The sequence below is a fragment of the Arachis ipaensis genome, chromosome B6, assembly GCF_059453495.1.
Source record: "Arachis ipaensis isolate K30076 ecotype BB chromosome B6, ASM5945349v1, whole genome shotgun sequence".
In the NCBI taxonomy this organism is placed as follows: Eukaryota; Viridiplantae; Streptophyta; class Magnoliopsida; order Fabales; family Fabaceae; genus Arachis; species Arachis ipaensis.
In genome coordinates, this window is record NC_142441.1 from 15,470,406 (window position 1) to 15,492,554 (window position 22,149).

The window sequence follows — 22,149 nt, forward strand, 5'->3', positions numbered from 1 at the left end:
TTAGCTTAACTTAATGCGTTTGAGAATGGAAAATTTGGTAGAAGAAATATCTTATTATTGATAAGAAAAAAGGGGTTTACATAAGTTTACTGCTAAAGATTTTCTTATAATCCCTAGCCCTTGCTGTGATGCCTCATTAAAACTCCCTTCAGGAAAATCCTTTTTGAGAAAAAACTATGAAGTCGAAAAAAATAGTACATCAGGGAGCAAGGTACACTTCTCTAACTGTAATACCTTTTTCGGTTACATGCGTGCCACGACCTCCGGAGCTCGTTCCCTTTTAAGTCGGACACCTTATAGTAACCCTTTCCTAAGACCTTGGTGACCTTGTAAAGTCCTTTCCAATTTATTGCCAACTTTTCCTCGCCCGACTTCTGAACTCCATTGTCATTTCGGATCAGTATAAGGTCGTTAATGGCAAAGCTTCTCTGGATTACCTTCTGGTTGTACCTTAAAGCCATCCTTTGCTTCAACACTTCATCTTTGATCTGAGCTTGTTCTCATCGAGTTGTTCCTTTTGTACTTGGATATTGATCACTTCATCATAGAATCTAATTCTTTGATATTCTTCAGCAATCTCTATAAGAATTATGGCTTCTATGACATAAGCAAGTCGGAAAGGTGACTCCCTTGTTGTTGAATGAGGAGTTCTCTGATATGCCCACAGAACTTGAGGAAGCTTGTTTGCCCATGCTCCCTTTGCATCTTGTAGTCGGTACTTCAACCCAGCCAATATTACTTTATTTGCTGCTTCAGCTTGACCATTGGCTTGAGGGTGTTCTACCGATGTGAATTGGTGCTTGATCTTAAGGCTAGCCACCAAGTTCTTAAAGGTTGAGTCGGTGAATTGAGTACTATTGTCTGTGGTGATGGAGTGGAAAACTCTAAAACTTTTGATAATGTTCTTATAAAGAAATTTCCGACTTCATTGGCTGTGATGGTCGCTAATGGTTCTACCTCGATCCACCTAGTAAAATAGTCAATTTCTACTATGAAGTATTTTACTTGTCTTGGAACTTGGAGAAATGGTTCGAGGAGGTCGAGACCCCACTTTGTGAATGGCCAAGGCGAGGTGATGTTGATGAGCTCCTCGGGAGGTGCGACATGGAAGTTGGCGTGCTTCTGGCAATGCAGACATTTTTTAACGAACTCGGCCGCTTCCCTTTGTAAGGTCGGCCAAAAGAAGCTGTCTCGGATAACCTTATTGGCTAGTGATTGTGCTCCCAAGTAGTTCCCACATATGCCATTATGTACATCATCTAAGACTTCTTTGGTGTTAGAGGTCGGGACGTATTTCAATAAAGGCATAGATATCCCTCTTTTGTAAAGGATGTTGTGAACCAGAGTGTAATTTTGTGCTTCTCTTATGAGTCTTCGTGCCTCCTTTTCATCTTCAGGAACAATATCAAAGTTAAGATAGTTGATTATGGGAGTCATCCATCCTAAATTTTGGTTGAATATGGTCATTACTTTCGAGTTGTCATCTTCTTTTGACACTGATGGTGCGTGGAAAGTTTTCTGGATGAGGCTCTTAATGTTGTCCCCTGGCTTGGTACTGGCTAACTTAGGGAGAGCATCTGCTCAGGCATTGGATTTCTGAGCTATATGTCGGACCTTTCTCTCTGAGAACTGTGTTAGTTGTTCCCATGCTTTGCTTCTAGGTACTTCTTCATGTTGGGATCTTTAGCTTGATAAGTGCCATTAACTTGGGAAGTGATCACCTGAGAGTCATTAAACACTATCAACCGTTCTGTCCCAACCTCTTTAGCCAGCTTCAAGCCAACAAGCAAGGCTTCATATTTTGCTTGATTATTAGAAGCAGGTAACTCAAACCTTATTGATAGTTCTATCCAAGTTACTTGCTCATTTTCAAGATGACACATGCTCCACTTCCATCTTTGTTGGATGATCCATCTACATATAGGCTCCAAGTCATCGGACTTCTCTGGCCTTCAATGTATTTGGCCACAAAGTCGGCCAGATACTGGGATTTGATTGTTGTCCGAGTTTCATACTCAAGTCGAACTCGGACAGTTTCACAACCCATTGTATCATCCTTCCCACAATGTCTGTCTTTTATAGAATGTATTTCATGGGTAAATTAGTTCGGACTTTTATGGTGTGAGCCTGAAAGTAAGGTCGGAGCCTTCTAGAAGTGAGGATAAGAGCATATGCAAACTTTTCTATTTTTTGATAGTTTAATTCTGTCCCTTGTATGGCTTTGCTCACGAAGTAGATGGGTTGTTGTCCGTCATCATCCTCTTAGACCAGGGTTGAGGCTATAGCTCGGCTCGTAACTACCAAGTAGAGGACGAGTTCTTCTCCTACAACAGGTCGAGTAAGTATAAGGGGTTTGGCCCAGAAATGCTTTAAAATTCTGAAAGGCTTGCTTGCATTTCTAGGTCCATTCAAATTGATTCCCTTTTTTTAGTATCGAGTACAAAGGTAGAGACTTCAATGTTGATCCTGCTAGGAACCTAGATAACGCTGCCAATCTTCCATTTAGTTGTTGGACGTCTTTGAGACAATTCAGGCTTTTCATCTCTGATATTGTTGTGCATTTGTTTGGGTTGGCCTCTATGCCTCTTTGAGTGAGCATGAAGCCTAAGAATTTTTCAGCCTCCACTGCAAAGGTGCATTTTGAAGGGTTTAATCTCATTTCATACTTTCTTATTGTAGAGAATACCTCGGAAGGGTTGGACAAAAGAGTAAGGTCGTCTTTGGTCTTGACAAGCATGTCGTCCACATATACTTCCATGAGTTTTCCTAGGTGAGAGGAAAACATCTTATTCATCAGTCGTTGGTATGTGGCTCCAGTGTTCTTTAATCTGAAAGGCATTACTACATAACAAAAGTTAGCCTTGGGAGTGATGAAAGAAGTATTTTCCTAGTTCGATTTATACATCAGGATTTGATTATATCTCGATTATGCATCCATAAAGGACAGATACCTATACCTTAAAGTTGAGTCAACCAGGACATCGATGCTGGGGAGAGGGTATGGATCCTTGGGGCAAGCTTTGTTGAGGTCAGTGTAATCAACACACATCCTCCATTTTCTATTCTGCTTTTTTACCAGAACCATGTTAGCGAGCCACAAAGGATACTTTATCTCTCTTATGAATCTAGCTTCTAATAATGCCTGCACCTGTTCTTCCACGACTTGTGTCCTTTTGGGACTAAGCTTTTTCCGCTTTTGCTGAACAGGTTGGGAGTCCGAGTAGACAAAGAGCTTGTGAGACATGAAGTCGGGATCTATACCAGGCATATCGGAGGCTTTCCAGGCGAAGAGGTCGGAGTTTCTTTGTAAGAGGTCAACGAGTTAGGCTTTCCAGCATGATCTCCGATTTGTACTTTTTCTATCTTTCCTTCAAGTTGGGGACGTAGTTCTTCCCGAGTTTGGACACCACAGAGTTCAATAGTGTTGACTTCTTTTTTATCTGGATTGCCTTTTAAATTGAGGCTCTCATTGTAACACTTTTCTGCTAGCTTCTTATCTCCCTTTATGGTGGCGATTCCTTCCGCAGTTGAAAACTTCATGCATAGGTGAGGTGTAAAGACAACTGCCGCTAGTCAGTTTAAAGTAGCCCAACCTATTAAGGCCTTGTAAGCAGACATGACGTCAACCACGATGTAGTCGATGCTTAACGTCCTTGACCTCGTGCCTTTACCAAAGGTGGTGTACAACGAGATAAACCCTAGAGGTTGGATTGGCGTGTCCCCTAACCCAAAAAGGTTGTCTGGATACGCCTTCAGATCCTTTTCTTCTAGCCCGAGCTTGTCGAAAGCGGGCTTAAACAATATGTTCACCGAACTTCCTTGGCCCATCAAAGTTCTATGGAGATTTGCATTGGCAGGGTCATTGTTATCACTACTGGGTCGTCGTGGCTAGGTGTCACCCCTTATGCATCTTCTTTGGTGAATGAGATGGTTGGTAAGTCGGGAATTCTATTGCCTTTCCCGACTTGGTATACTTCTTTGAGATGCCTTTTACGCTAAGATTTTGAGATTCCTCCTCCAGCAAACCCTCCATTTATCATATGTATGTGCCTCTCAGGAGTTCGCGGGGGGCGATCTCGCCATCTTCATCATCTCTTTTCCTCTTTTTTTGATCGTCCGATCTCTCGGCCAAGTACCTTTCTAGCCGACTTTCCCTGGCCAATTTTTTTATGACATTCTTTAAGTCATAACAATCATTAGTAGAATGTGAATACAGCTTGTGGTACTAGCAATATTCCATTTGACTTCTAGCCTTTTTGTACTTAATGGGTCGAGGAGGTGGAAGCTTTTCGGTATGACATATTTTCCTGTAAACATCCACGAGAGAAACTCGGAGTGGGGTGTAGTTATGGTATCTTCGAGACTTTTTTGAGTTGTACTCTTCCTTTTTCTTAGCTTTTTTCTCCTTATCCCGAGCTTGGTAGGACAGGTTGGGCCTTGGGGGAGGCTCTCTAAGCCAAGAACTTTCCTCCATGTTGATGTACTTTTCTGCCCACTCTTGTACTTCATACAAGGAAGTCGGGTATCGCTTGGATATGGATTGAGAGAACGAATCTTCTTTAAGGCCATTAATCAACCTCATTATTGCTGCTTCAGGAGGTAAGTTTTGTATTTCCAAGCAGGTTTTATTGAATCTCTCCATATAATCTCGGAGTGTCTCCCCGACTTCCTATTTAACCTCAAGTAGGCTTGTAGCATGCTTGACTTTGTCCTTTTGAATTGAAAATCGGGTAAGAAACTTCCTTGCCAGGTAATCAAAACAAGTTACCGACTTGGGTGGTAAGTTATCAAACGATTTCATTGCTGCTTTAGTCAGAGTTGTCAGAAAGGCCTTGCAACGAGTTGCATCAAAAGCATCAGTTAGGTACATCCGACTTTTGAAATTGTTGAGGTGATCCCTCGGATTGGTTACTCCATCATAGAGATCCATGTTGGGGATTTTGAAATTTATGGGAACCCTAGCTCGCATGATTTCTTCAACAAACGGATCTTCACCTCCAAGAGGGCTTTCCTCCCGATCTGCCCGATTGCTCCATCTTCGAAGGTCGGCTTCTAACTTCGGGAGCTTTTCCTCCAACTCTTTCCGTCGTCGCACTTCTTTTTGTAATTCTCTTTCTACTTGTCGTTGTCGCTTAGCCTCCAGTTCAAGTTGTTCTAATCGGCCGCGATGGCCATGAACTAACCCGAGTATCTCCGTTGGATGTGGAGGTTCTTCATCTTCAGGTGGATGGACCTCTGAATGAATCCGTTGCGGATGATGGTTTTCTGACGTTCCCTCCCTGTGGGGTGCGTTCGTCCTCTCTCGGGGTGGAGGTAATGCTAGTGTTAGGTCGTCATTGTGAGGCTCCGGTTCCGACTCAGATGCCGTATGACCGTCTTCATACTGGTTGTCTGTCATATGTGGATGTAGACTTCCAGGTCCCCGGCAACGGTGCCAATGTTTAGAGAGTTACCTGAAACGGTGATTTGGGCTTGAACGTAAGGTCTAGACTCCTTCCAAGGAAGTGTCCGACTTGTGCTGGTGTCGAGGTGCCGCCGTCCGAGTTCTCCGTGAGGAGGTGGGAGTGGTACATGCAAGAGACTCCAATGCTTAAGTTAGCAAGGACTTTAAGCAGGTTTTTAGTAGATTGGGTTCTGAATATACCTTGTGTCAGTGTATTTATAATGGAGAGATAATCTAAAAGTGTAGTTCCACCTTTGTTGGTGGATAACCGTTCCTTTTATCTTGGGAGTTTATTGAGATTTTTCTTCTAGTTAAAGTAAAGATAATAGGAGATATTTCAGGAGGTGGTTACTTATTCAGATAAGTAGGGTTGAACCACCATTGTCGTGTCCGACCTCTGAGGTCGGATAAGTAGATGAGACCATCTTTTTTGGATGAGCCTTTATTTTTATTAGGCCTAAATTTATGTTTTTGGGTCAAGGTATGAACATAAACCACCACCCATTTATAGACTTTTTTATCTAAATAAAATAAAAAAGATTCTATATTATATGAATTCCCTAAATTAATTTCTAATATGTGAATCTCTTAGGATTTGAAGATTTATGCTTTGGAGTTTAAAAAACATGCTGGTTAAGAAGATTTATATTCAGAAAATAAAGTTGAGGACCAGAAACAATTTATGTGTGTTAGAGTAAACCTCATGAATTTAACATGATTTATGAAGATAATAAGTGTATAAATTAACAAGTATTATGTAAACTGATTCAAAATGTGAAGTGAGGAGGAAAAAAAATGTTTGAAGGAGTGTTTTTGTTAGTTTATCACCGAAAAAAATTGATAAAAATACAAGTAAGAATGTTGTTTGTTCTATTAAAAAATATATTGGTATTGTTGAATATTAGATTAGATCTGTTTTGATATAGTTTCCATCTTTAGATATCTGATTCTGATTGGATCTCCTAGTATTAAGGGATCTGATTCTATCTCCTAGTATTAAGGGATCTGATTCTATCATATCTCCTAGTATTAAGGGATTTTATTTCTGTACCTATGTATATATATATTGACACTGAGAGATGATTCTCTCAAGTGAATTCATCCAAAACACAATCCTTGTCTCACTCCATTCGTTTCTTTCAAGTTGGTATCAGAGCAGGTTCCGACCCGGCTCTGGTTTCTATTTGTTTTTCTTCTTTTCCGGCTGCAATCTCTCAGTCGTGTTCCCTTTTCCCACCAGCTGATACTATCAGCTGTGTCTCTTCGTCAGAAACTGTTTTTTCGGCCAAAACCTTGTCAAACATCAGACCCACTCCGAAGCAACCCCAGAATCAGAACCGGAAAGCCAAGTTCGGCCTGTCCCCAAAATTTCTCCGCTGCCCAGGCTTTTTCCGGCCCTCGTTTTCCTTCTGCAGGTGTTTTCCGGCCGTTTCTGAGTGTCTGCATCATGTCTTCCGCCGCACAACCACAAGGGATATTTGTCTCTGGCAATGATTATGATGAGTTTCTCAAGTACCAAGCTTCAAAGCAGGCATCTACTCCCATTGCTTCGGTGGCCCACTTTGGTAATTCTGTTGCTTGTATCTCTCATTCCTCTTCTCTTGGACCATGGGTCCTTGACTCAGGTGCTTCTGATCACATTTCTGGTACTTCTTCTGTCCTCTCTAAACTTGAACACCCTGCATTTCTTTCTTCTATCACTTTGGCTGATGGTTCTAAAATTGGTGCTAAGAGAATAGGTCAAGCAACTCCTCTTCCTACATTACCTTTGAAATCTGTTCTTTACATGCCCAATTGTCCTTTCAATTTGATTTCTATTAGCCAACTTACTCGTTCTCTCAATTGTTCTGTTACCTTTTTTGCTGACTCCGTCATTGTGCAGGATCGAGGGACGGGACAGACGATTGGTACAGGATGTGAGTCTCAAGGACTGTATCGGCTTGCCTTACCCACTACTAGTGTGTCTTCTGTTGCTACTGTTGAGTCTCCGGACGTGGTCCATTGTCGCCTGGGACATCCCAGCCTCTCGAAGTTACAAGCTATGGTCCCGAGTTTATCTCGTCTTACTACCTTAGAGTGTCAAACTTGTCATTTAGGTAAACATGTTCGTAGTTCTTTTTCAAGTCGTGTCAATACACGGGCTGCGTCTCCTTTTTCTATTATTCATTCTGATGTATGGGGACCTAGTCGGGTTACTTCTCATTCTGGTTTTCGTTATTTTGTCACCTTCATTGATGACTTTTCTCGTTGCACTTGGCTATATTTAATGAAGGACAGATCTGAATTATTTGTACATTTCAAGTCTTTCTGTTCTGAAATTCAAAACCAATTCAAAACTTCAATTAAAATTTTACGAAGTGATAATGCTCGTGAGTATTTTTCAGCACCCTTTTCGTCTTACTTGTCCTCCCAAGGCATTCTACATCAGTCATCTTGTCCTCATACCCCTCAACAGAATGGTGTGGCTGAGAGTAAACATTGTCACTTGATTGAAACTGCTCGCACTCTTCTTCTCCATACTCATGTTCCCCTTAAATTTTGGGGTGAGGCTGTTCTGACTGCATATTATTTAATTAATCGTATGCCTTCTTCTATTTTGCAAAATCAAGTTCCTCATTCCATTTTATTTCCTCATGAGCACATTTTTTCTCTTCCACTACGAGTCTTTGGTTGTACTTGTTTCATCCATGATCTTACCCCAGGCAAAGACAAGTTAACTGCTCGCTCTATCAAATGTGTTTTCTTAGGGTACACTCGATTTCAAAAGGGTTATCGTTGCTATTCTCCAGCTCTTAATCGTTTCTTCGTGTCTGCCGATGTCACTTTTCTTGAGAATACCCCTTTTTTCTCTGCACCCGACATCACTTCACCTTCCATTACGGAGGTGCTTCCTGTTCCTTACTTAGATGGGCCTCCTATTCCCACAAAGCCTCTCCAAGTTTATCATCGCCGCCCACGGCCTGCAGTCCAAGATAACTCATCTCCTGAACCCGTGGTTGAACCGTCCTTGGATCCTTCTTCCGGAGTTAGCAGTAGTCCTCCTATTGCTCTCAGACAAGGTACTCGTTCCACCCGTAATCCTAATCCTATTTATAATTTTCTTAGTTACCATCATTTATCATCTTCGCACTATGCTTTTACCTCCTCCTTGTCTTCTATTTCTGTACCCAAAACAACAGCAGAAGCTCTTTCACATCCAGGGTGGCGCCAGGCTATGATTGAGGAGATGTCTGCCTTACATTCTACTGGTACTTGGGATCTTGTTCCATTGCCACCGGGCAAATCTACTGTGGGTTGTCGTTGGATCTATACTATTAAGGTCGGCTCAGATGGAACCATTGATCGATTAAAGGCCCGCCTTGTGGCTAAGGGCTACACTCAAATCTTTGGTTTGGACTATGGTGATACCTTCTCTCCTGTTGCGAAGATGGCCTCTGTTCGTCTTTTTCTTTCTATGGCTGCCATTCGCCATTGGCCTCTTCATCAACTTGATATTAAAAATGCTTTCTTACATGGTGATCTCGAGGAGGAAGTATACATGGAGCAACCTCCCGGGTTTGTTGCTCAGGGGGAGTCTTCCGGCTTAGTATGTCATTTACGCCGATCTTTATATGGCTTGAAACAATCCCCTCGAGCTTGGTTTGGTCGCTTTAGTGCTGTTATTTCTAAATTTGGCATGATTCAGAGTGAAGCAGATCATTCAGTTTTCTTCCGTCATTCTTCCTCCATGACCTCCATATATCTGGTTGTTTATGTGGATGATATTGTCATTACTGGAGATGATCATGAGGGAATCACTCAGTTAAAACAGCACTTGTTTGATCACTTTCAGACTAAGGATATGGGGAAGTTAAAATATTTCCTAGGAATTGAAGTGGCACAATCTAATGCTGGGATCTGTATCTCACAAAGAAAATATGCTCTGGATATTCTTGAAGAAACTGGAATGTTGGATTCTAGACCTGTAGATACACCAATGGATCCCAACACAAAACTTAGTCCAAATCAAGGAGAACCTCTTGCAGATCCTGGTAGATATCGCAGATTAATTGGCCGATTGAATTATCTGACAGTCACTCGGCCAGATATTTCATTTGCCACAAGTATCCTAAGTCAGTTTCTTGACTCCCCATGCGATAGTCATTGGGACGCCGCTGTTAGAGTCCTTAGATATATCAAAGGTGCTCCAGGAAAAGGTTTGTTGTATGAAGATAAAGGACATAACCAGATTGTTGGGTATACTGATGCAGATTGGGCAGGATCTCCATCTGATAGACGTTCTACATCTGGTTATTGTGTTTTTATTGGTGGAAACTTGATATCTTGGAAGAGTAAGAAGCAAAATGTTGTAGCAAGATCTAGTGCGGAAGCTGAATATAAAGCTATGGCACTTGCCACATGTGAACTTATATGGTTGAAGCAATTAGTTAAGGAACTTAAGTTTTGTGAGCCGAGTAAGATGGAACTGGTGTGCGATAATCAAGCTGCCTTACATATTGCTTCCAACCCTGTGTTTCATGAACGGACCAAGCACATAGAGATTGATTGCCATTTCATAAGGGAGAAGTTGCAAAGTGGGGAAATAGTAACAGCCTTTGTCAACTCCAACGATCAACTTGCAGATATTTTCACCAAAGCTCTCCGGGGTCCTCGGATACAATACATATGTAACAAGCTTGGTGCATATGATTTATATGCTCCAGCTTGAGGGGGAGTGTTGAATATTAGATTAGATCTGTTTTGATATAGTTTCCATCTTTAGATATCTGATTCTGATTGGATCTCCTAGTATTAAGGGATCTGATTCTATCTCCTAGTATTAAGGGATCTGATTCTATCATATCTCCTAGTATTAAGAGATTTTATTTCTGTACCTATGTATATATATATTGACACTGAGAGATGATTCTCTCAAGTGAATTCATCCAAAACACAATCCTTGTCTCACTCCATTCGTTTCTTTCAAGTGGTATGTTTGTTACTCCTTCCACGAATTTGATGGATTTTTAAAATAGTATATTATAGAAATTGAAAAAATATAACAAAAAACGTGTGAAATAAGTATTTTTTAGAATTTCCATCTCAGTTAGATAAGGTTATGTTAAATTTAAAAAATATAAAATTTCACAGCTCATCGCCGCTTCTGCACCGTTGTCAGTCTCTGCCGCCTCTGAGAACGCACCTCCTTCTTCCTTCAACTTTTTCCTGGCCAAGCTTTTCACGGCTGTGAAAATGGAGGACTCTCTCGGACGTAAATCACATAATGGGTTTGTACTGCTCCAATTCGCATAAATTGTGGCAGCCCTCCAAGTTTTAAAGGAAAACGTAACTCGCATAAATCGTGGCAGCCCTCTAAGTTTTAAAGGAAAACGTAAATCGCCCCTATGCTTTAAGGTTTAAAGGAATGAGTAAATAGTCCTTGGCCTTTGTATTTTGGCCTTCAAAGCTATACTCTTATTACCGGGTCGATCTATAGTCAAGTTCACAAATTCGTTACGAAGGAAAACGAATTACATGTTTTTCGAAATTGAAAACAACACATAAATTGTGCTAGGGTGTCATCTTTTACTAATTAACCTAAACTTCAATTGTCTAAGACAATTTATATAATATAAAAAAAAAATTCATGTATCAGAAAATTAATTTAGGAGATTCATGTAGCATTGAATCTCCTTTATTTTATTTAAGTCACAAAGCCCCAATTTATAATTAACCGACGGATTTTCCTACTTCGATGAAGAATACGCAAGTATTTGTATTTCTTCTACTCCACCCTTCAGATTCAATAATTTTTATGACAACAGATCACACATGTATTTCTAACTTGGCATAATTAATATCATCAAAGAGATGCCAACCTTTTTCTTTACTCCAAAAAGCACCATATTATCTGGCACAAACCTTGCATTTTTTTCAACTAAATATCTATCCTTAGTATGTATATATTAGTATATTACTCATATTCTAAGATTGCCAAGATCAGAGTTTGTTCTTGAGACTTCTTGGTCTTGGAGTTTCAGATCCTCTGTTTCTTCGACTCTGGAATCCTCTGATACGGATCTCCTTGGAGGAGGAGCTGAGCATACTGGAACTACTGATCTGATCCTCACAGGTGGCGCCATGAACCGAGGAGTAGTCCCTCTTAGCATTCCTGCTGGGACACCAGTTCTCATCCTTGAAGCCAGAGGTACCTCCCTGTGTTGTGGTCTGAACCCCGCCGATGAAGTAGGACCGACTGTTCTCACCATGGAAGAAGCAGTTCCTTGGGGTCTGAAACTTCTGTTGGAACTTGCTTCAGAATGTGCCCTGAGATAGGAATTGTTAATATTAACTGGTCTGTGAACAGTGCCCATGCTCCTATGAGAAGTCCATTCTGAATTCCCATTTTGTTCACCTTCAAGCTCAACATTTCTGCTTCCACTTTCAGAGCCACCATGCTTCAGTCTTTCATCATCTGAAGGTAGTGTTAGAACTCTGGCCTCGGTACTAGAGTCACAAGCTGGGGGATCCTCTGCTTTTTCCTCTTGTATCTCTCTAATGGTTACCGTTGACCTGCCTCTGCTTAATTCGGGAACAATTTGATTTGATAAGTAAAATGAAGGCTTTGATGTAGCAATAGGGAACTTCGGTCCAACATGAACTGATGCTAGTTCTCTAGCCGGAAAATAAACACAGTGCTCTGGCTGAAGCACAGAGTGCATCATAGGATAAATCGGTGGAGCAGATGGAATAGCTTGCTGAATGGTTAGTGCCAACAGGTGATTTTGCTGCTGCATAATTTGTTCTTGCTGCCAAAAATGATACAGCGCCACTTCAGGGGAGAAACCAGATATTCCACAGTGCTGCCATTGCAGAGGATATATGGCCGGAATCGGCTGTGTTGACATGAAGGATGTTGTTGTCGTTGACTTTTGCCATCTATGTTGATTGACACTTTCTAAAAGGGGTCTTGCCTCAGATGGATGTAAGCTTGCTAGAACCCGAGCGATTACAACTTGTTCCTGTTCTTCATTGCCTTTAGACCCCGAAGGACATGAGGATGAAGCTGAAGAAGATAAATGATGCTCTGATACTAGACAGAAATTTAAAACAAATGGAATACAAAGTCAGGTCCTGAAGGGAAATACAGAACGTTGGAAAGAAGACTGGTTGGTTTAGGTGCCGGATTGAAACTGGAAAAGTAAATATAAGAAAGATGTAATCACAGCCACAAGTGCTCACGTTTTCTCAATGCAGACCAAGCAGCCATAGCAGCATTTTTCTGAGCCTGTTTCTTGGTCCTAGCTGGATCTCCAACAAAATACATTCCTGCAATCTCAACTGTGCATGAGAAGGAAGGAACATGGCCTGGTCCAGATCGAATGGTAGTATACACAGGAAGATTTAGTCCTGCTCTATGAGCAGTTTCCTGCAACAAATTCTTGTATACTCCAGTTTCATCCTGTCAATATCCAAATAACAAAAGTATAGATGATAACCTTTTAAATAATAAAGACCCTTCTACATTGTAATATAACAACTTCAACCTTTTGCCACTCCAGATCTCTTCTCTTCTACCCCACTGGAAAGAGAAGGGGAAAAAGGAAAATAAAGACTGAAGAGAGAAGCAAACCATATGCCACAAACAAATATCCAGGATTTCTTATATTAACGTGAAAAAAATAGGAGGGGAGGAAGAGAGAAGGGGGGGGGGGGGGTTATTCTTTTATCTCAAATGACATTAATACGCCCTATCATATGTATCATGTCTATTGTGAGATCGTTCACCCAAAAATCTCACTTAAGAGTCTTTTTAGGTCTTTCTCTACCACAAACCACTGTTCTATAGTCCACCTTTCTCATAGGATACTCTAACAATCTTTTTCCACATGTCCAAACCACCTAATGGACTTTATTATCATTTGCTTTGACACTCCTATGCATTACCCACTGAATGGCAATAGATAAGCAATTATGCAATTCATATATTAAGCAAGTCAATAAAAAGAAATGCACAAATGAAATCCAGCAAAAAGGGAGACAGAATGATACAAATATCACAACTGCTCACCAGAACCCTAGCAGCCAAAGCTCTAGAGGGGCCCCTTTTTGCAAAAGTGTTAAGAGCCACCTCGGCCGCTGCATGCTCTGCCTGTCTTAAGGTAGAGCAGAATGTAGGGCTTTCAAATGTCTCTCCATTGAAGCTGACGGTTGCCTTGAAACGAGGAGCATGATCAGGCCCTTCTCGGATGCATGAATAGGCTGGCAAATTAAAACAGCTTCTTTGAGCCAATTCTTGCAACCGGTTCTTATACATGCCTGCATAGAAATGAACATACTTCAAAAGAGGAATTCCATTGACCTTTGTGTTAGATAAAAATAAATCATATTCTCCAAAATGTCCACGGTTACACTAAAGAACAAGCAGATTATTCATCCACCCCATGTAAACATATGAACTTACCAAGTCTGCAAAACTAACGGAACCTAGAGCAATGTTCAAAACAGGAGTGATGAGTTGAATACAATAACAAATATAACTACATAACAAATCATTCTTTGGTGAAATTCAACTTGAATTCATTTCGCTAGAATTTTGATAAAATCCACTCTCACAAAGAAACTCCAAAAATACCCCCTCCCAAAAATGAAGGAGCTGCAACCAAAGCAGCTCAAGAATTAAACAGAGATTATTAACAAAAGCGTAGCCGTACATACACCTATGTATTCATCATCTACCCAAACAAACCCCCATTATTGGTACCATCCAATAATAACCGAGAACAATCAGTGAAGCCCCATTCATGCAAATTAGTTACTGAAAGAAAAAGCTCAGAAATTGCATTGATGAAAGTGAAGGAATCCTAATCCTAATAGACAAGCAAGAAAGCATGAAACATGGAATTCAGACCTTTCTGAAACAAGTCTACGAGCGTAGAGCGAGAGGATCTGGGTGGTGGAGAGTGAAATTCGAAATTTGAAATTGGACAAGTTAGTTCTGATTGGAAAAATGGAAAATTGTGAGGGAAAGCTAGCTAGGAGCTAGGAACTAGAAATTTGCATAATTCACGTTTTCTGCAAAGGGAAACAAAAACAAGCTGTAATTTTTATGGTTTTGTGTTTTTTGTGCTTCTAATCTGAGTGACAATGACTTTCATTGCTTCTTACTTCTTGGCTTTGCCTTTCAGAGGTTAAAGCTTAAAACTTAAAAAAGTGAAAGTGTAAATAAAACACCCCAATACGCTGCCGTTTATTGCATCACTCACATGTCTAATTATTTTATTCTTCACAAAATATTAAGGTATTGTCACATTAATCAACCCAAATTATTCTATTTATTTATTATTTCTTCTATTTAATATTTACTTATTATTAATTTATTATGTCATCTATAATCTATTATTAATAAAAAAAAAAAATACTTGAGGGAAAAACTACCAAAAGTACAAGCCTGTTTGTTGTGTGTTTCAAGGAGGGAGAGGTTCTTGGGGAAGAGGAATGGGTCAATTTCAGTTCTTGGGATGAGTTTCACTTTGGAACTGTTGGTGGCATTGGGAATAGAGTGAGAAGAAAGAGCAACAAGTGAGTGTGAGCAAGCGATGATACATGAAAGGTGCTGATTCCGGAGGCCATTAGAAGAACCAAGTTTTGCACAGCATAACCAACTATGGCAGGGATTTGTAAGTGTGCAGTTTGAGTTGTGTTGAGTGTTTGATATTGGTACTTGGCAGTGTGTTAATATGGGAATAATGTATTGAATCAAGTCTAACCTTTTGTAGTCAAAGATGCTAATTAAAACAAAATTAATTGTTTAATTGTGTAATTTAGGAAACTGATTGATGGTTATTAATGTCATTTAATACGATTAGATTTAATTCGCTCTTTAGGTTTGATAAAGAGAAGAATCCTTACTTCAACTAGTTATAACTCAAATGACATAGTCTTTTTATCGTTACCTAGAGATTTTGGATTCGAATCTCACTCCTAATTTTAACAAAAAAAAAAAATCCTTGATACACTTGCAAGTAAAAAGATAGATTTAACTTAAAGAAGTAAAATATATTATAATCAAATCGGATATATTAAAACAAATTGATATTTTGTTATTTCTTTTTTTTTTTTTTAACAAGAACGAAGCAAGAAGAGAAAGAGAAACAGCAAAACAAGAAAATAAACTTAATCCACCGTGATATCTAGCATTTATCAACAACAAAAAAGATTTAAACTACTCCACTTTTTATAGTTCATAATTAACTTTTGAATAATTACCACATCACTAGATTCTTTATTTTGGAGTATTCTTTAATTTTTTTAGTTAAATATTCTAAATAACCACAAAAAATCTCTCATTTATAATTTTTGTAGCTCATCTTTTTATTATCAATTTCTGTCCAACTCTCAAAATATTATTTTATTATATTTAAAAAAATTTAAATTTTTTTAGTGTCAATCAACTAAGCACACCACACCTGCCAAAAGAATTCACAACCAAAAAACAAATAATGAACGTATTCAATATTTTTTTACATAACACATATGTATATTACTATGATCAATAAGACCTAGCCACATTTTGTTATTTCTACTTTCATAAAATATGCTAAAAGAATATTGACCACTCAAATCGGAGGTCTTCATGCAAAATAATAGTGGAGAATGGTTTGTAATCACCTCCATAAATACTTAGGTGAATCATTTCTTCTGTTGTACTAATATCAAGGAGATTATGTTTCATATATCGAGTTTACATCTTTAATGACATCCATATTATCCTAATCTCTCAAATCATCGGTCATCATTAGACCACTCATATTAGCTTTGATTAAAGTGGTGCAATGAGCATGCTAGCTTTGCTATAAATATGAACATACTAGCTCTTAACTTTGTTTCAATTAACTGTAGTATACCAGAATTTTATGCCTCTAATTGCATCAAAACTCAAGGTTTAAACGTCAAAGAAAGCATAATTTTCTTTTATTTCACTATTGTAAATATGATCATCATGCATGTACATAATAATGAGCTTCCAAATAATTATTATGAATACACTAAGAGCAAGAATATTGTAGCACATGAAGCATTTTTCATTCAAATCTTGAATGTTGGAGTTTGATCAGATTCAGAGCGAGGGTAAAGTGTCTGATATAACTTCCTATCAATGAAATTCCTGTACGGATCCTCCTGCCTTTTCTTGAGCAAGTAACCCATATTGTTCTCAACTTCTGACTTAATTTGAAGGTATAGTTTGTTGGCAGCTTCTCTGTCTTTAAGCATGTTCTCCATCCCTTTTGTGCTTATTGGCTTCCCAAATAGATAGTAGAATCTTCCAGGCAATTTTGGAAGAATCAATGGTGGAGCTATATCTCTGCTTGCTACCTCACCACTTATCTCATCTCTGAAAATTGTTTGATTGTTATTAACAACTCCACAACTTTGACATATTAACTATATTAAATATACATATTCAATCATGTGATATTTACAAAACAATCAAGCAGCCTGAATTTTAAGATGGAGAGTAATTACCTGAACTTAACCGAGCCTCGCTGCAATTCTCTGACATACTCTATGAAATAAGGGATCTTCGCTAAGTCATTGAAGTCAAGAAGTATCTGTAAAATCAAGATGTGAGCACAATTAATTCATCATGTTCTAGGTTTGCAAGCAAAAAGAAAGGATATATAGCAGATATTTTCTTATGAAAAACAAATAGTTAAAAAAGAGCTGAAGATAGTGAAGTTCTCCTCAAATTGCACTGGCTAACTAGGCTGATTCTCAAATTACTGTAATTTTGTGTTGATCACATTCTTAAAGTGTTTATAATTGTTGTTTCAGTGATTATGAAAGCCAAAAATCCCTCCAAGGCTTAAGTAGTATTGAGTATAGCAACATTAATAAAAAAATAATACTAAAAATAGGGAGTAAAGAAATCATTATAGAAAAAGAAGAAACCTACATCAGCTATGTCATCTTCTCCCACAGTACCAAATGGCACGATTGTAGCGCCAAATCGCGCCGCCATACGCACAAACTCTGGATGATCCGGCCAAATTACCTTGTACTCTTCCCCCTAAACAACAAATGGGAACAAAATCAGAGCTGCCCTCAAATTTTGACAAGCATGTTTTGATGTCACAAAAGTACAAAAATATTTAACTACTGTATGCACATCAACTTCATGGATTCTTTTAGAGTACAATTTTGGAAACTTGATGCACCTTATAATGCAGAGCCTCGCGTTGACCACCAGGATATAGAAGAATATGTGAATTGTTCTTAAGTAATTTGAAAAGATAGCTTCCTGAAACAGGCACTGAACCAAATATCTTCATCCAATCAAATACACCAAACTCAGAAGAAGCATTCTCCCTTCTTCCTTCAAAAAGCTCAGGATGGGATATTCCTCGAAGCACGATACCCTTCTGAGTTATAAATTCTTCCACAAGTGAGGGAAGATCTACTCCAAGCAACATATGATAACCAACATATATGACAGGACCCTCGACCGGAACACCATCAAGACCTTGCACAATCTTTCCATCCTCCAATGTTGAGAACACGACAGAACCGGTAAGAAAACGCAACAATCTGCAACAACAGTTATTTTGTTGTTGTTCTCATTTACTTGGGAACACAGGTACAACTTAAATTCTTAAAGAAGAATATGAAAGTAAAGCACAAACAATTATACTTTAACTACTAATACATTTCTAGCAACAATACATGGTGAGCACAATACTTGATTAATTGCTAAAAGAAAATTACCCAACTATATCCATTGCAGTTTTGAATTCAGTCATACTGATAGGAATGTAATCCCTGACCAAATCATGTCTTCTTGAAAGGCGGTACATGCAAGTTCCCCTGATGATTGTCAATAGACCAACGCCATCTTCCTGTATCACCATGAACAATGAACAATTAATTAACTATGAGTGCGGTGCACAAGCATCCTGCGTTAACATAAGGCTGATTCCACGGCTTGAACATGTGATTTTGAGGTTACACGGAGACAAACTCAACCGTTGCTCCAATGCTCCCTTTCGCATACATTTTGTAAAATAACCAAAATAAAAAAATAAATTCAGGTTTTAGCTTCTAAAGAGAGCAATTTACTAGAAAGATCAGTCTTCAGCTTTTTTCAATTATTATAAGTTGAATGGTCACTTCATTGAGAATTAGAAAGAAGACTCTTACTCATATAGAGCTTCTATCACAAGAGAACTACATAAGCAGTAATAAATATAAAAAAACAAAAGTTTGTTATAACAGCTAATGAGTTAATCCTAATATGCAAAGCATAATAGAACATTTTAACCAGAAGCCATAGGGAAGTTTCTACAATAGCCTTTGAAATTTATGATGATAGTTGCAGGAATATCTGTTCATTCACATACCAATAGAAGGGTGTGTCCGCTGTCCTTAAAATTACGGACTCTGCAATTTTGTATCGAACGTGCTAGTCTTTGAGCTTCATCTTTACTGGGAAGCATGTTATCCTTGCCACTAGAATAAAAATTTTATCAATCTAACTTTTTAGCAACCAATTTACACAAATTTGAAAGCACATTATACATGTTACATGAACTGTTGATCACACACCTCACAGAAAAGAATGTATAAATTCCTAAGTTCTAAAACAGAACATTATTGATTCAGTTACTGCTACAACCCAAAAACCATGCATTTTGAAGAAGAGATCACAGAAAACAAACAGATATAGACACCCCATAAATCATATGAGACATAAAATCTAGAGAGTAAGAACCTAGCAAGCACGAGTACTTCAGCTTTAACCGCATGAAGACGTGAGTTGGCATAGGCAGCTGCTGTTTTAATAAGCTTAAGCTTCCAAATAAGAGTTTCCTTTGGCATAATATTAGCCAACTCCTGAAAAAAATATAGGACGAATTATGATATTGATAGGCAACTCAATATAATTCAGCACCGCATACATGATAAAAATTCGAGATATAGAGATTAAGGGAGAAGGATAGAGGAAAAAGACAGAACATACTACTAGGTAAAAAACCTTTCACAAGTTTGTAATTGGAAATTTAGGAGTTGAAATCCATGCTACAAGTTTGTCATTCTAGTCAACTAATGCAATTAGAAACAATATAAAATCCTAAACAGAAGGGTGACAAGAACAGAATACTGAAGTTTTCTTACAGGAAGACATGGCAGCAATGCAGTTAGATTGGATGATAATTGTTCTAGTTTCTTTGCAGGTGGAAGACTGTTTTCAATACTGACTGATGCCATCTTCATTGGCTCACCTGATCTCATGAAATTACATAGCATTGTATCAACAATGACAAATTTTCGATAGCACAAGAACCATTCAATACATTTGAAAATAAACTCACTAGTTCCATGAACAAAATGTAATGTAAAAGTTATGTCATGAGAAAACAGATTACTTACCCATAACGAAACTAAGAAGAAAGGGAACGGTAACATGCAGTTCATTGGGCAAAGCTTCCAAGATGGGAAACAAAGGTTGCAACTGGGATCTGCCAAAGGATGTAGCTGGGTTGAAAAAATGTACTGTCAGATTTTATTATCACGAATAATGACAATTTCGAATACAGCATTAATCAGTGTACCTGGATTGACTAATATCAGAACCAGGTCGATTGTTGGATTGCGTGCAGCAACAGCGAGTGCTAGGCATCCGCCAAAGGAATCACCTACCAGATATATCGGTTTATTCGGAGCCAAAGCATACTCAACCTTAATAGCTTCTTCAACAAGTTTCACCAGTCCTTCATAAAATTTAAATATGGAAGAAAAAACAAAGTTAAGGACGAAATACCAACCTAACAAGAAATAGAAATCCAAATCCCATAGATAATTTGAAGGCGTGAACAAAATATCTCTTAACTTTCTAGAAACAATTATCAACCCAGGAGTTGGTTTCAGTTAAAAGCATAAACTACAACACAATAGTATATGAAACTACCTTCAAACGGTGTTCTATCAAGAACAGGAATGTGCAAGCAACGAACTTCGAAAGCCCTGAAATCCAGAAACAAAATGGGTGAGAAAGTAGAACAGAAAATAAAATTACAAGAAAAGTGCTAACTCAAATCTCGCAGACTATGACATGTTCTAAAATGAGACTATAACATGTTCTAAATTGCCATTCCTAGAGTACTTGTTTATATTAGTTATTAAAATATGCATATAGCACAACATACTTCCCTAGAGCTTTGTGGTGCAAAGTGAGGCCAAATCCTGTACCATCCAACCCTGCACAAATAAAACTCAAGAACTTTAACACTGCATACATGTTTCATCAACCAAATAACCCGGCTCGGGTTCATCATTTCCCCTCTCATTACCTTCCTTATGGCTTAAGCTTCACATTGCAAGGAAGGGACTAGACCAACTCAGTGTTGGAGTTGGCATTCAATATGCAGCATTACAAACAAGTAGCCAACATAATTGGAAATTGAATCCAACTTACACCAAAGAAAATCATGAAGAATTTTGAGGAATAAAAAAGTGCCAACCCTAGAGTAGTCTAGACAAATTGAAATATACAGGAGTGAATAGTAGAAATTGTTATACCGGGTAGAAAGAGAAGAGTGGGAGAGTTTTTCAAAGGAGAACCACACTCAACTGGGCAAAACCACCTTGGTGGGCCACCATCACCATTGCTAATCTCTTTTGCTGCTGCAAAGTAATCTTCCACTGTTTGAGTACCATACCCATCATCCCAAAGGGGTTCCAAAACCATAGCATCACCATCATCATTGCCCTTCCTCATCTCTTCAATTATCAACTTCCCATTTTCCTTGTTCTTCTCAACAATAAAGGAATCATTTTTTTCATGCTTTGTATCAAGAACAAGTGAGGAAGAAGAAGAAACTCCATTTATTGCAGTCACTCCTGAATCTGATTCAGATGGCAATACTGTGTTGGTGGGGATTACTGGACCGTCCAAGTTCTGAGCTTGAACTCGAAAACGAGGCCTCATTGCAGAAAAGGGTGACACCCCAAAACTCATTATAGAATTAGAAGCCATGGCAAAAAGTTGAACTGAATCTTCACTCTTCAACTCACACAAGGCTTTTGATGAAGTTAGCCTCAAAACTCAAAAGCTGGAGGAAAATGAAGAAGAGAAAAGAGTTCACCTTTTTTATTATGGTTTCTTTTTGTTTATGATGTATTCTTCTTTTTTGTTGGCTTTTCAGTTTTCATTCAAGTGAGACTGTAGAAGCACCACACGAAACTTGCTGTGATTATTATGCTAAACTCCTTAAAACCGATGTCTGAAAATGAAACCGTCAGAGTCACATGTTTGGTGTTCGGAACACCAACGGAAGAAACAGAACAGAGGATGAGAGATACAAGCTAACATGCCACTAAACACACGAATAGTACATGCGCCGAATCTTGTTCTATCTAATGGTTATTGGTTAATATAATATAATTAGTAATAATGTATAGTTTTTTAATGATAATTTGAAAAAGAGAAAGTCTAAAAAGCCAGTATTTTTATTAAAATTTAATTAATATTTAATTAATAAAAAAATAAATGATTTTATATTATTAGATATAATTTTATATTATTAAAAATATTAATAATAATTAATTAATAATTATAAATTATAAAATCTATTGATTTTTTTGTGTTTATTTTTAAAAAATTAAAATTAATAATTAATAATAAATCGTAGTTGGCTAATTGAGTGTTGGTTATCCAGCCAAATTCTTCT

General features: G+C 38.3%; 2 protein-coding genes across 3 annotated transcripts; both read right to left on the reverse strand.

Annotated features, from left to right (window-relative positions):
• Positions 1–11,232: 11,232 nt before the first annotated feature.
• Positions 11,233–14,645, reverse strand: LOC107646480 (uncharacterized). Of its 2 annotated transcripts, none has more exons than XM_088491997.1 (4): positions 14,334–14,645; positions 13,494–13,741; positions 12,665–12,884; positions 11,233–12,515 (listed from the first exon to the last, which is right to left on the reverse strand). In XM_088491997.1, the coding sequence occupies exons 2-4, from the start codon at positions 13,737–13,739 to the stop codon at positions 11,401–11,403; spliced, it is 1,581 nt and encodes a 526-aa protein (XP_088348123.1). In that variant the 5' UTR covers positions 13,740–13,741; positions 14,334–14,645; the 3' UTR covers positions 11,233–11,400. The 2 variants fall into 2 exon arrangements, with proteins under 2 accessions (XP_088348123.1, XP_088348124.1); XM_088491998.1 differs by having other exon boundaries at positions 13,494–13,995; positions 14,033–14,511.
• A 1,721-nt stretch (positions 14,646–16,366) lies between these two features.
• Positions 16,367–21,847, reverse strand: PES1 (Esterase/lipase/thioesterase family protein). The gene is made up of 13 exons (XM_016349977.3): positions 20,999–21,847; positions 20,626–20,677; positions 20,388–20,443; positions 20,032–20,190; positions 19,850–19,954; positions 19,595–19,701; positions 19,191–19,312; positions 18,820–18,928; positions 18,188–18,318; positions 17,641–18,010; positions 17,379–17,492; positions 16,949–17,034; positions 16,367–16,817 (listed from the first exon to the last, which is right to left on the reverse strand). Exons 1-13 carry the CDS (start codon positions 21,453–21,455, stop codon positions 16,511–16,513), a joined length of 2,175 nt encoding a protein of 724 aa, XP_016205463.1. The 5' UTR covers positions 21,456–21,847; the 3' UTR covers positions 16,367–16,510.
• Positions 21,848–22,149: the final 302 nt, after the last annotated feature.